Below are 13,562 nucleotides of genomic sequence, written 5' to 3'. Positions count from 1 at the left end.
GGGTCTAACCCTTCAACTCTGTTCTGTCCCTGCCAATGGCGCCATTATGCACTTGTCCTCCCTCAGTCTCCCAGGACTACCCAATCCCTGCCCATCTCTACTCATTTCTACAGAACAGTAAGTAGCCCAGAGTGCACCCATAACTGGACACTAGCAGGACTACAGGCCAGCGGCCCACTCGCCAGCACCTAGGACAGGTAGGCTGTGCACTTTAACCAGAAAACAGGAGACAGGCTCCTGACTATCTATGCATTCTGTTGTCTGCACCTAGCTCTCCTCCCCCCTGCTCTAGGAGCTCTTTACACAGGTAATTCACAGACAGGTCAGGAACCAGCTCTCTAATCTATGGTCTCAATGCAGCTTGTAAGGACTTCTGCCAACTACATGTCTGTGTCAACAGACCCAAGGATGGTGGACCATGCAACATCTGGACATATTGTGACACAAATGGGAAAGTGTCAAAACAGAGTGGAGGCCTACCGTACTGTAAAATGAACCCCCACACACAGACAGAAAAGGGGGAAAGAGAATCATAATCCCCAATATGTGTCAGTTGTACTATGTGATAAGAAAGTCATGGAGTGAGCTCAGCTGTCAGTGTGCTATGCTGTTGAGATTGGGATATTCACGAGTCATCAATGTGTGACCTCAAAACACTTACAACCTTCAAGGATGAATGGAGTGCAGTTTAGTCACAGAGCATTTGCCTGGTCTGTGTTAGTCTCTGGGTTCATCCACAAAAATACCCAAACACTTTTTTAGAAGAGGGAATTTCTACCAGGCAGGGTTTCTCTGTGTGTAGCCCTGGCTATCCTGTCCTAGAATTTACTCTGTAGACCAGGGTAGCTTTGAACTCAGAGATGTGCCTGCTTCTACTTCCCCAGTGTTGGGACTAAAGACATTTACCACCTCCCACCCACAACTCTTTTTTAAGAGTTTGCCACAAACTCTTAAACTCAGAGATCTGCCTGCTGTTCATGTCCCTGCATTTGTCTGTGCCTGCAGACACAAAAAAGTTTTGAAGGCTGTTGTGTATATAAACATGGTTTTGTTTTGGTCCCAGGTGTGGGATATGGGACTGATTTAGATGGACCACAGCAGCAGACTATTCACTTCATGTGGGCTCTGAGAGGAGCTCTTTGCCAGCTGCAGATAGTTTCACTCTGAGGACTCTGGAGAGAGAATAAATGCCAGAGCCCAGACTGTGTGGATCCGATCCAAGAAAGAACAATGCTGTTCCTGCTTCCCCCTTGTTGCTTCTGGTTGCTGTTGTGAGACAAGAAGTTGGAGATCTCCTGAAACAAGGATTGGACTAGCTCCAAGGAACCCAATGACCCTAACCAGCAGGAAGCAAGCTAAGAGGACTGCGCCCCATTTCCCACTAGCCCTTTCTCTCTCCTACCTGGTGTTGGGGTGTTGGAAGGGGCTGGGATGGAGTAAGGAGAAAAAGATAAAAGAAACATAAATAAAAGTTTTAAAAAGTACACCAACAGAAGGCAGCCAGAGTGAATCACCTAGACATAGTCACGTGAGCTTCCCCCAGGTATCCGTCTCCTAATACCAGCACTTACCTGTTCACAGCTGGCCTTCAGATGCTGCCAATCTGACAGCTGTGACTTCAGCAGGTTCAGTTCAAGTTCTAGGTGCTGCACACGGTCAAGGAGGGGCTCTTCAGCCCTACTGGAAGCCAGCAACCAGGGAGGGAGACAGGGGTCAGGGCCCAGATGTATTCAGAGGAAGCCTCAACCCTAAAGCAGCATGTCTATGTCCTCAAAATCACAAAGAGGCCAGAAACAAGCTGATGTCTACCCACAGCCCCAAGGCTCAATCTGCAGCACCATGCTCTCGGCATATAGTGGAACAGAAAATAAGATCAGGGTGTGATCGGTGACTGACTTTGGGGAGGGGTTGCGAGATAGCCATGAACACAGCTTTGTAAGGGAGGCTAACAAGCCCAGTTGAAACAATGCTCTCCAGTTAAATGTTTTGTATCTATACATTCACATGCCAAATCATTGTTCACTGAACCCAGGTCTGGGAAGAGCAATGAGCACCTTGGTCCCTCTAGCCCCACATTACATGCAGAGGGCCCATTAGCTAGCAAAAGTTGCTACCCAGCCACACCTACCTCAGGAACTACCTACCAAGCCTAGTGCACACAAACCCAGAGTGTGCAAAGAAGATGCAGTGCTGGGCACAAGGAAAAAGCCAGCAGGAAGTGGGAATAAGCACAACTGCTGAGGGACCAGGGCTTTGCAGTGGCACAAGGACTACCAGCTTCAGGTGCAAAAAGCATGGCAGCCACAAGATGATGCATGGCTGCTGGGCACCAAGGCTGAGCTGGGCCTTAACGCAGGTCTTCAGAGACACTGATGGAGCCAATGAAGCCAGAAGCAGAGAGAGGATCCTGGCAGAGGTAGTCCCCCAAGGACACAGGCGACTCCTTATGGCCAAGCAGGGACATATCTATGCACTGCCTGAAGAAAGACCTTCTCAAGATCCTTAGGGCCTTCTGTCCCGTGCATAGTTCCAAGAGGATAACAGGAAAGATACCCAAAAGCTGGTAATTTCAGGTGGCAAGTGACAATTTGAACCTTCACACCCAGTAAATAGTTGGTTAATGTGCTCCAAATGAGCAGAATAACATGGGAACAAACGCAGAGCTCCTGCGGTCACCTACCTGCCTGCTCTCAGCTTGGTTTCTTCCAGCTCCTTCTGCATAGCCTGGGAAGTGGGGGAGACATATGAACAGTTATGCCCTGAGTTCATAAAGCGTGTCTGAGTAACCTAAAACTTCAAATACTAAAGCGTACGTCTCGGCTTCTGAATGCCTGGGCAAAGGCATCAGGGTGAGTATGGCTGGGCCTCCTCTTGACTCAGGGACAAAGTGTTCAGGTCAAGTGCATTCTGGGTCCCCAGACAAGTTGAGGCCCCTCTTCCTGCTCAGCTGAACATTCCTGACACCAACAATCAGGAAGTAGAAGCTGGTCCCAAGAGACCAAGAACTATTCTACTGACCCCCACTCAGTAAATCATGGTTCAGTTCAGTGAGGCCAAGCATCTGCCATACCTAGCCGTGTGCTATGCCTATGCCCGAAGGATGCTAAACCCTGCCACCAAAGGTCACATCATCTGCACTGCAGAGCCACACCCACATCTAGTGTACCAGCACACATGAGCGAGGCTTTCCCACCCACACTGATTCTATGCAAAGCATGTTCTATTCTTTTTGGTGGAGACTGAGTGATACCAGGGGCTCGTAAAGATATGACTGGATTTTAAAGCCAGCACAGCCACCTGTTTTGTCAGATTCACAGGTGAAGCAGTTATGCAAAAGAGCTGAAATGCCCAGAAAACAAAACCACAAGTCACAGGTCTTCCAGTTGTAAAGATCAACAGCAAGACCCTGAAACAACACACAGTCCTGGCTACGGGCTTGGAAAATACTGGCTTCTGGTTCATCTTCACGAAAATACTGGCTTGAGGGCTACTAAACAGGCTCCGGGGGTGAAGGTACTTGTGCCAAGTTTGATGATGATCTGAGTTCAATACCAAGACACACTATGGCATATATGTGCTCTTGCCTAGCAAGTGTGAGGCCCTGGATTCCATCTCCACAGCCAGGAACAAGTTCACCCCACCTACCCTGAGGCATTCACACACAAAGCCTGTTTCCTTGGGGGACTCCAATTATAAAGACAAGAATAATACCTCGGGGGTGGGGAGAGGGTTCGGTGGGTAAAAGCACTTGCTATTCAAGCATAAGGCCCTGAGTTCAAAACCCCAGCATTCATGTGAAAAGCTGAGTGTGGCTGTACATATGCCAGTAACCCTAGGGCTGAGAGGGGCAGAGAAAGAAGGCCCAGTGCAAGATTTTGTCTCAAAGGAAAAAGGCAGAGTAACAGGACAGGATCTCCTGTGTCCTCACTTGTCTCTGTGCATGCACCCCCACGTGTGTGTGCCCACCAAGCAAAACACTGAAAGAATAAATACCTCAGATTTTTCTGTCAGTTTTTTAAGAATATATTCCAAGTTGGAGAGACGCAGTGCATGGTCATGGTGGAAGGTCATGAAGTCAGTCTGAGAATGAATAGAGAACAAGCGGCTGAGGGAGTGCAGCGTCACACGCAGGCCATTAGGGCAGTAGTCCCTACTGCAGTTATCGGCTGTGGGGCATCTTTAGAGAAGCCATCTCCCAGCCATGCCTCTATTTCTCTCTGGCTGGAGGTCTCAAACCCGAGAAAAAGCAGACAAACAGCTTGTTTAGTGACCCCGCTATAGGAAGTAAATCAATTCATATCCACTGTGATCTTCACAGCTCTAAAATAAAATCCCATATGGATAAAGACCTAGGACACGCACATTTCCCTCTCTCATCTCTTAACCACGCAAAATACACGGTATGTCCACTCACTGGCAACACCTAAAAACACCGTTCACGGTAAGACCATACTTATCCTGTCGTTAGGCCCCTCATTCTGAAGCTGACTAGGCCAGCACGGTATTACTGGGCTGTCACTCCAACCTTCAGGAGGCCGAGGCATGAGCAGTTCAGGTTCTAGCCAGCCTTTCAAGGCTCAGTGAGGCCTTAATCAACAAAAGCATCAAGAGAGATTTCTTTCCATGGGCTAAGTGTATGCACGTGCCTAGCATGCCCAAGGCCCTGGTTTAATTCCACCTCCAGCAACACACCAAAAGAAAAAAAGAAAAAAGATCTGTGTTACACTATGGATAGGAAATGGCTTGTGTTGAAGGCTTGGTCCTCAGCCTGGTGGACCCAGTCACCGCGATGCCTGACTCACCAGGACTCCAACCTAGCCAGACAGCAGGCCACAGATGGACTCGGTACCTGCTATGACACCACTGTCAGGGCAGTGGCAACGTTTAAAGGGCTTTGTTGGAGGTAACAGGGCACCAGGGTGTGACCAAAGGGCAGGCCTTCTTCTGGTCCCTCCTCTCTACCTCCCTGTGCCAGGGGGTGTTTTATCACAGGGGCGAGAAGTGCACTGGGGCAATGTGTATACCAGGGCACAAAAAGAGTTTCTGGTCCTCACCTTAGTATCAGGGGGTTCTGTGGTGCCCAACTCCTGCAGGTGCTGTCCAATCATATCCTTGACCCACAGTGCCAGCCCTTCCCTGCCATCATCCACTTGGTCTACCCGCATCTGGAGTTTCTGAAGCAGGACTGTCATCTCCGCAAGTCTCTTATCGTGGTTGTGGCATTGTGCACTCAAAGAGGCTATCTTCTGTCCCATGTCACTCTCCTGAGGCCACTGGGAAGCCCTATAATCAAGCTGAGGTGAAAGCAGTAGCTGAAGTCAAAACCAGAGGGTCACTCTAGTAAAAAAGTGCGGCTCCTCCCACTTTCATGTTGTGAAGGAATGCTATTCGTTCACACTCATAACTGAGTCAGGGAACATGTAACTCTGTATCTGAAAGGCTATACAACTTGTGGTGCTTATCTCTGTTTGTTTATTATTTTACATTTTTAGGGCCATGGTGCATGGTAATCCCAACACTTGGGAGGCAGAGACAGGTAGATCTCTGTAAGTTCTAGGCCAGCCTAGAAAGTGAAAGGCTGTCTCAAAAAGGTTTTTCCCTCTAAGGCAGGATCCAAGACTTCCTGTTCATAAATAGTGTGAAAAGCTCTAAAGACCACATGCTAATGTACCACCAAGACCTCTCCTGCTGGTTACCTTCTGAGGTGGACTGGGGGGAAGAGGGTCAGCTCTGCGTGCACCCTCGGGATCGTCCACACTCTGTGCCGGCTGCATGGCCGTCCAATTCAGCACTGGCAGGAGTGAGAGGAAGCTGCCCTGGCCCCACAGGGAGAGACCAGCACCTGCGGAAGGGAGAGAGCTGTGTGCACGCGTGCAGGCACCCCAGCGTACTCACGTACTTTGTTTTCACCACAGATACATGCTTGTCTCTGAAGGTCACCATGCCACATCTTACCTAGTAAAAGCAGGAGTGGGAGAAGCAAGATAAAAACCTTGCAAATATTTCGAAGGCACCTAAGAACAGAAAGGAATCCATTAACTCTGGAAAGACAGAGGTGGCACACCATTCTACCACCTGTGCACACACTAAACCCCCTGCTAAAGTTTTAACTACAGGCTTGGCCACTCCCACAGGAGGTCCTTCATACGCAGCATGCTGGCAACTTGAGAAGTGCTATCTGGTGCACAAGACCCAGAGGCCTGAGGCCCTGTCCTGGGTGACTGAGCATTCACTGTGGCGAGCTGGTGCCCACAGAGCTGCACTAGGGTATGAACATAGAATCTGATTGGGCCCTCCACTGGACAGTTTTACATATAGCCAGTGTGTGCTTAAAGTGGCAGATACCTTTTCCACCTTCATTAATTTGAAAAAAAAAAAAATGAAGTCTGTTATAAAACATATAAAAATGTATCAATGCAGACACTGCAGCTGTAGCCTGAGCCATTAAGGAGCTATCTACAACTGGTACAGAATGGCTACTTGTACCCTATGCAAACACAGACTCCAATGCCGACACGGCATCCCGACCTAGACACAGAAGGCCCCAACAGTGGCATGGGATCTTCACACTAACAGTTTCTTACCTGGTAAGAAGAAACACATTCAGCCAAGAAATCAAAGTAACAAATTGGTACCAGCCGCTCCCTAGCCACCAGAAGGTTCCAGAAGCTGCCTTCCCTACAAGAGAAGAGAGCAAGTGTTCTGGGAAACATGCTTTAGAAGCCACTCCTAGGTGGATGTTTCTGGGAAGCCACAGATAGGTCTGTTGAAGGGACAAAGACCCTAAAACACTGGTTGCCGGGGAAGGAGAACAGTGAACAGCAGCAGCTACACAGAGAAAACGGGGAAGCACCAATGCCATGCAGCTCAGGCCGTGCGTCATGAGGCCTAAGGCCCACACACCCAACACAAAAAACAAGATGCCACAAGCCTAAAGTTGAGAACAAGCATGTCACGTTGGGGACCTAGAATGATGCTCCAAGCTGGTCCTATACATTGCTTATCGCTGCCCCAAATGCTGTGAGAGCACTGACAGAGAAACCACATAACCACCTGGAGCAGTGACAGCCAGCCAGAGCACCGACCACATGGCCTCGGCCACAGACCACCCAGCAGCTCTGGTCCTGTGTAGTGCTCGAACCAAGAGGTCACCTGTGGCAGAGAAGACATGGCACTGTCAGACAGACTGCAGGGGCCAGCACACACTGACAGCAGCATGAGCAAGGCTGCCGGTACACTCTGCCCAAACTCCCGCTTCTACTAAGCCAAGAGAAGGCTACTTAGGTCTTCTCAAGAAAACCTTGCAGTCCTCCTTTAGACCCCCTGCTGTACATTCTACATTCTTTGTTTTGAAAGAAGGTGGCCTGTATCCCAGGCTGGCTTTGAACTCACCATACAGCCAAAGGTGACAATCTTCCAGCCTCCCAAGTGCATGAGCCATCATTCTTGACTCACTGTAGTTTTCTTGTTTGTTTGGGAGTGAGGGTTGAGACTGCGTCTCATTATGTAGCCTTGGCTGTCTTGGAACTTAGTATGTAGCCCAGAACTCACAGGAGATCCACTTGCCTCCACCTCCCAAGTTCCCAAGTGTTAGGATTAAAGGCACGTGCTACTATGCTCAGCTCATCCGCAAATCCCTTAGCAGGAGGCAGTATCTCTTCACCGTGCCCTCACCCTAAAGGGAGTCTAGAAGGTGTTCAGAGATGCAGATGGGCGGCGCCTGCCGACTTCACGGTAGGAAGGTGGTCTTTAAGATACTCAAGTTGCCGAGGCAGTGGTGACGCACACCTTTAACTCTAGTGCCTGGGAGGCAGGGGCAGGCAGAACTCTGGGGATGCCAACCATGTCTACTGAGTGAGTTCCAGCACAGCCACAGCTACAGAGAAACTCCCTCGAAAATCCAAAACCAAAACACAACACCCTCCAAAAAAATCAAAAAAGCAAGGCAAACCAAAAACTACAAAGGATGACTGAGGTTCTTTAGCACAACTGGGTCAGTATCAAAATGAATGGGTACCCAACCATCATTGCACAGAGCAGAAAACCTAGCCCTACTGTTGGGCTCCTGCTTTTGAAGAAAAGGATCATTTCATGTTGCCAGGCTGGCCTCAAAGTCCTACTATCTCAGCCTCCTGAGCAACTATAGGTATATGTTACCAAACGCTCAGTTTCTTTAAATCAGCTTTGCTCCATTTTTTCAAAAGTCATTGCTGGCTCTTCCGCTTACATTAACTTGGTATCTGCACGTTAACCCCAGTAACCACCACCACCACCACCACCACCACCACCACCACTACTACTACTATTATTATTATTATTATTATTATTACTTCAACAGAGCAGATAACAAGGAGATATGGCTTAAGAGGATTAAAAATATTTTAAATTGTGTTAATTTTAGTTGTACATGTATAATTTTTGCCTGCTTGTGTGTCTGTGTCCGTGTGTGTCTGGCAACTGTCTGGACCAGAGATCGGCCTGCCTCTGCCTCCCCAAGGACTAGTACAGGAGTGTGCCACTGTACCTGGCTCTGGAAAGATTTTTCAAATGGAGTCCAACTTTGTGTTTATTCTGTAAGCGAGACAAATGTTTGTGGAGAACATTTTTTGAGAGAGGATTTCATTATATAGCTCTGGCTGGCCTGGAACTCAGTATGTGTAGCAGGCTGGCCACAAACTTATGATTCTCTTGCCTCTGCCTCTAGCTGAGACAACTATTTCTGAAACTCAGCTTAAAAAAACAAAACCAAATAAATAAGTTGACCTAGAGGTGTCCCCAGAAAGTGCCCGGGAAGTGAGAGGCATGGCCTGAAAAGCACACACCCTCTACTGGCACCTCCTGGGGCTGGGAAGTGGCTGTAGGAGCACTTGCCAACACAAGTATTAGTGAGCGCATATTAATAAATTCACAAGGCATTCCAAGAGTCTGCATTTTTTTTTTCACTACTGCTGTTGTGATAGGGTCTCACTGTATAGCCTAGGCTGGCCTTGAGTACACAGATTACCCTCTTGCCTCAGCCCCCAGAGTGCTGGGATTCCAGGCCTATGCCAACAGGCCCAGTTGGTTCTCTGTATTCTAAACCATAGCTGTTCTTCTGTCACTTTCTATAGTGTTTTGTGACACTGGTAACACAAATAAAGCAAAGAAATATAGCAGCACTTTCAACAAGAACAAACAAACAGAACAAGGTACAAGGCATAACCTGTGTAGGTGCAGAGGCGCCCCATGGCCCCTGCCACCCTGTGTGGCTGGGGCAGTTGCGAGTGGGTGGCTGTGTGTGTCTCAAGGTGCTTCTTCCCCTTACAGTCATCGCCTGTGGTATGGAGTGGAGTGACAGGTTAATATGCAAACCTCAATCAGAATACTGCACAGAATGTTCAAGAACCTAGGAAACAATCACCCTAAATCAGAGCAGGCATGTTCTGGTGATGATTTACTTCCAGTACTGAGGGCTATTAGCAGCCAGACTAGTCACACTGGCCAGTGAAGCCATAAGCTAGGGTGGGCTGGAGCCCCGGTATTACAATGGGGCTGGGGCTCTTCAAGACCAGCAGCACCTTGAAAGAGGAAGCCGTACTCACACAGGGACTCCCCGTCCACTCTGGAAAGTTCTCCGGCAGTCATCCTCCCACAGTGACCGAGATGGGCTGCAACACATGCAGAAGGGGCTTAGGAAGCTCACAGCCAGATTGAGGGCCAGATGTCCTATAAAGCCAGTCTGATCAGAGACCACGCCCCAGGAGTGTCAGAGATGCTGATGGCTCCCACCAACAGGTAAGCACAGGCAGCAGAAGGATCACAAAGCTCCAGGCTGTTAATGTGCCTCAGCAGTCACAGGGAAAGAATGGCTTACCTACAAGTTCTCAGAGTGTGATTCTAAACGGCATACCAACGAAGTTGGTATTACTTAAGGCTACTAAGCAAAAATCAAAAGTTGATTGAGTTCACTCACTGTTTAGTTATGTGTTCTTATGTATGTGCACATTCATGCAGGTATACCCAGAGGCCGGAAGAGGGAGTCAGATACCCTGACACTGGAGTTACAAGATGGTCTAAGCCTCCAATGTGGTATGGGAACCGAACTCAGGTTTTCCACAGGGGCAACAAGGGCTGTCACCTGTGAGCCAGCCCTCCAGCCCCCATGCCTACCTTTTAAAAACCTAAAGCCATTCAAGTGTGAAGGAGAGAAACAACTCTCAAAGCTGCCATCTGACCTCCACGAGTACCCATACACACAGTAAGAAGCCTAAATCCTGGCCGACTGCACACAGGTCACACCAACATGGGACAAGCTCCCACAGGAAGACGGCCCACAGAAAGCAACCACGAGAGCAGCATGGAGATCACAGAAGATGCAGAAGAGCCTCAGAAAAAGCAGGGTTTTCTCCACCTTGAAAGCATGATTCGGTGGAGAAAGGAGGAAAAAAAATATTTAATTAAATACCTTCAGACCCATGGCTCTTTGTCTCATAACTTTGTGACTCATAAACTCTGGATTCATAGCCTTTCAATTTGTAAGTTTCTGATTTGAAACTGAGCTTCGTTAAAACTTGAAAAAGTTGAACTATGATTGATGCAAAGGAGGAGGAGGTGTGCTTGGCCAGCCACAGAGTCCTATCCAGGTAAAAGGATGCACCGCCTAGTAGAAAACCATGAACACACGTCATTTCTTCCCATGAACCAGATGGCCCAACTGTTAACTTTCATTTAAACTGGACAACTGGGGAAGAGACCGCCTAGGAAGATCATCCATCCTTGAGCCAGCTGGAGCTGTGAAGGAAGCACAGCAATGGCCTCTCCACATGTGAGGCCTCGGGCTCTGGCACAGTGGCAGAGCACTGCAGGTCTCCCCTGTGAGGATGCTGGGCGATGGAGGCACACGCTGAAGGACCCTGGCTACTACCATCGCTGGGCTCCAGGGGGCTTTGCTGTGAGTCTAGCCATGTGGAGGGAAGTGCTGTAAACCATGTCTTCAAAATGGTTTTTAGAAAATGGTTTCTTCAGAGTATGGAATAAAGTGGTTGCTGTCCATACCTTCAGTGTTTGTGGGGCACTGGAGAGCCATGCTCCACAAAGTATTTCTTTTACTTACTTCCACACCCAGGAATGCTTAGAATGTTCAGAGCTTGAGTAGAAGGCCAGCATGAGTGAATGAAATCTGGGTGGCACGACTTGAGAGAAAATAAACTAGAGCTTTAAAATTTCAGAGGAGGACTGGAGAAACAGCTCAGTGGTGGAACCCCTCCAGAGGATCCAGACAGTTCCCTGGACCCACATGGCAGCTCATGACCATTCATGATTCCAGTGCCAAGGAATCTGACCTCTTTTGACTTCTACAGGGCACTGGATACACAGGGTGCACAGACACACATAGAGGCAAACACCCATATACACTGAGTAATAGTAAATATTATTATGATAATCTTAATTCTTTTTTTTTTTTCAAAAGAATAATGAAAGGGCTATTTTCCACCAGACAGTCCCAAGGACAAGAGACCCCTCCCCAAGCCACCGTGCACACTCCCCTCACACGCTGGAGGGGCTGTAGAGGCTCAGCTGGAAGCATGCATGTCAGTCTCCTAGATAACCACACACTCACCAAACTGGCAAGGGGTGTGCAAAAACAAAACAAAAACCAAGCAAATAAGAAGTTGAGTTGGCACGGGTAGGAGGGCATCAAGGCCAGAACTAGGTGGCAGAGTGTGTGTTTGGCATGTACAATACCTTGGACTCAGGGAAGAAACCTTGTCTGCTGCAGGGGAAAGCCAGGCCTTTATGAAAGGCAGCTGGAGGGATAGCTTTATACGGAAACAGAACACACAGCACAGACAACTAAAATAATCTCCATCAGCGTACACGCTCTTAGAGATGCACAGCTGGGCTATGGCTAAGCGCAGACAGCCCAGTGCACAGGCTGAATTGCTGGGCTGCGCACCTCACCTGTGGACACCTGCTGGAGGCTGCGCCAAGAAGCACACACCAGCACCGCCTGGCCCTGTTTGGCATAGCACAGCAACATTCTAGGACGGTGGGTGAGGGGACCGTCTGGGGGGCCCTGGCCAGTGAGAGCTCTGTAATGCAATGCTAGAGGGAGCACTAAGCTCACCATGGCCCTCACACTCACATTTAGAATAAGGAAAAGCAGCACCACTTGAACCGGCCACCTGGACCCTATGACTCTTTGTGACATTAATGTTAAAGTGCTGACAATGCCACAGTAGACAAAGCCTTGGACGCAAGACTCCAACTGTAGAAACAGGGGAAACTAAATGTGAGCAGTAAGGACTGAATTCTCAAGTGCTGCTCTGGCCTTCCTCTGACGCTCACTGTGGGGAAGGCCCAGCATCATGCCTGGAGTACAGAAGAGTCTGTGGCTACTCTCAGTGTGGCCCAGGAGACAGTTCATGCAGTCCAGACCAACTTGCCCTCTCAGCCACTGTGTGACTTCTGTATCAGGTCAGAAGGTCAAGAACGCTAGCACCCACCTCTGTCATGTCCACTGATGCCATCACCCAGATGCTAGGCTCCAAGTCACCCTCCCCGAGCACCCGTCTCATACCATCACACCAGAGCTCTCACTCTCATAGACTTATGGTGTTACGGCCACCTGGGCATCTGTGCTGCACTGGGGTGACAGAAAAGCACCAGAGTTTTGGAAGCCACAGAAGTAGGAACTTTCTTTTGCTCATGTCAAGTCCAAATTTACCAAATTTGAACTACTTCCAGGTATAAAAATACCAACTACAGACCCGCAGGCTGGGAAGGGGCAAGTAGGACAGAGCCAATTTCGGTCTACTTAACTCTGAGAGTACTGAGTTCAACGCTGTAAGAGAAACAGTGCCAGACTCCGAGGCTGTAATGGGGATGAGCCAGAGCTTGGCATGTGCTGAGCAAGCACTCTACCACGAGCCACATCCTTGGTCCACAGCCAGAGTTACATGAAAAGAAAGAGCCAGGCAGACCTTTGAACTAACTACAGAAGCACACGACTTACGCTGTTTTAGAGTTCTATCTCTGGAGTAGACTCTTGAGGTGGTCCCATGGGTGGTAGGGTATGCCGTGAGTGCATCAGTGCGTGCTGAGAGCATTCTGCAGTCACGGCAGGTGTATCCATTGCTGGTCGCCACCTCTGCTGCCAGTTCACCATTTCCCTGAGTGGCAGCTTTATTTCCACCTGAGGTTTCCGAAAGGCAAATGAAAGTTGTTGATCACTCTCTATAGATTACCTAGCCATAGCTTCTGTTTTGAAAAATGTACAAAGTACCAAAGTAATTACCTTTAAGGTCGCCATCATCGTCAAGACCTGAAACACACATACATATTACACTGTGAAATACAACCAACCCTCCTACAACTGCGCTAGGTGACAGGCCAGTGCTATGCTGCAGCATTGTTTGGGGTCTCAGGAATTCCTAAGATGCCCAAAACTCCCGTTACCCAAAGACAGTGGCATGGGAGAGTCCTGCACGCCAGCACATTATGGCCCACAAGGACAGACATGAGGGAAGAACTAGCCAGCTATGTGAAGCCTCTAGGCTTTTTGCTTGTTTTTTGAGACAGGA

At 48.8% G+C, this 13,562-nt stretch overlaps 1 protein-coding gene across 8 annotated transcripts in view; it reads right to left on the bottom strand.

Annotated features, from left to right (window-relative positions):
* The window catches only part of Sun1 (Sad1 and UNC84 domain containing 1), a 45,212-nt gene that overhangs the window by 9,120 nt on the left and 22,530 nt on the right, over positions 1 to 13,562 (bottom strand). For 2 of the 8 annotated variants that reach the window (XM_021640697.2, XM_021640698.2), the window contains exons 5-17: positions 13,277 to 13,303; positions 12,995 to 13,174; positions 10,445 to 10,639; positions 9,582 to 9,647; positions 9,203 to 9,313; positions 7,054 to 7,152; positions 6,585 to 6,678; positions 5,956 to 6,014; positions 5,697 to 5,842; positions 5,055 to 5,294; positions 3,994 to 4,080; positions 2,681 to 2,724; positions 1,572 to 1,680 (exon numbers count right to left, since the gene is read on the bottom strand). In XM_021640697.2, coding sequence (XP_021496372.1) covers positions 1,572 to 1,680; positions 2,681 to 2,724; positions 3,994 to 4,080; positions 5,055 to 5,294; positions 5,697 to 5,842; positions 5,956 to 6,014; positions 6,585 to 6,678; positions 7,054 to 7,152; positions 9,203 to 9,313; positions 9,582 to 9,647; positions 10,445 to 10,639; positions 12,995 to 13,174; positions 13,277 to 13,303 — 1,457 coding nt within the window. The remainder of the gene's footprint in view (positions 1 to 1,571; positions 1,681 to 2,680; positions 2,725 to 3,993; positions 4,081 to 5,054; positions 5,295 to 5,696; positions 5,843 to 5,955; positions 6,015 to 6,584; positions 6,679 to 7,053; positions 7,153 to 9,202; positions 9,314 to 9,581; positions 9,648 to 10,444; positions 10,640 to 12,994; positions 13,175 to 13,276; positions 13,304 to 13,562) is intronic. The other 6 variants (XM_021640699.2, XM_060367999.1, XM_021640700.2 and 3 more) reach the window with 6 other exon arrangements.

Source organism: Meriones unguiculatus, chromosome 15, assembly GCF_030254825.1.
Source record: "Meriones unguiculatus strain TT.TT164.6M chromosome 15, Bangor_MerUng_6.1, whole genome shotgun sequence".
NCBI classification, from domain to species: Eukaryota; Metazoa; Chordata; class Mammalia; order Rodentia; family Muridae; genus Meriones; species Meriones unguiculatus.
The sequence above is the reverse complement of the archived record's forward strand: the minus strand, read 5'-3'. Positions and strand labels throughout refer to the sequence as shown.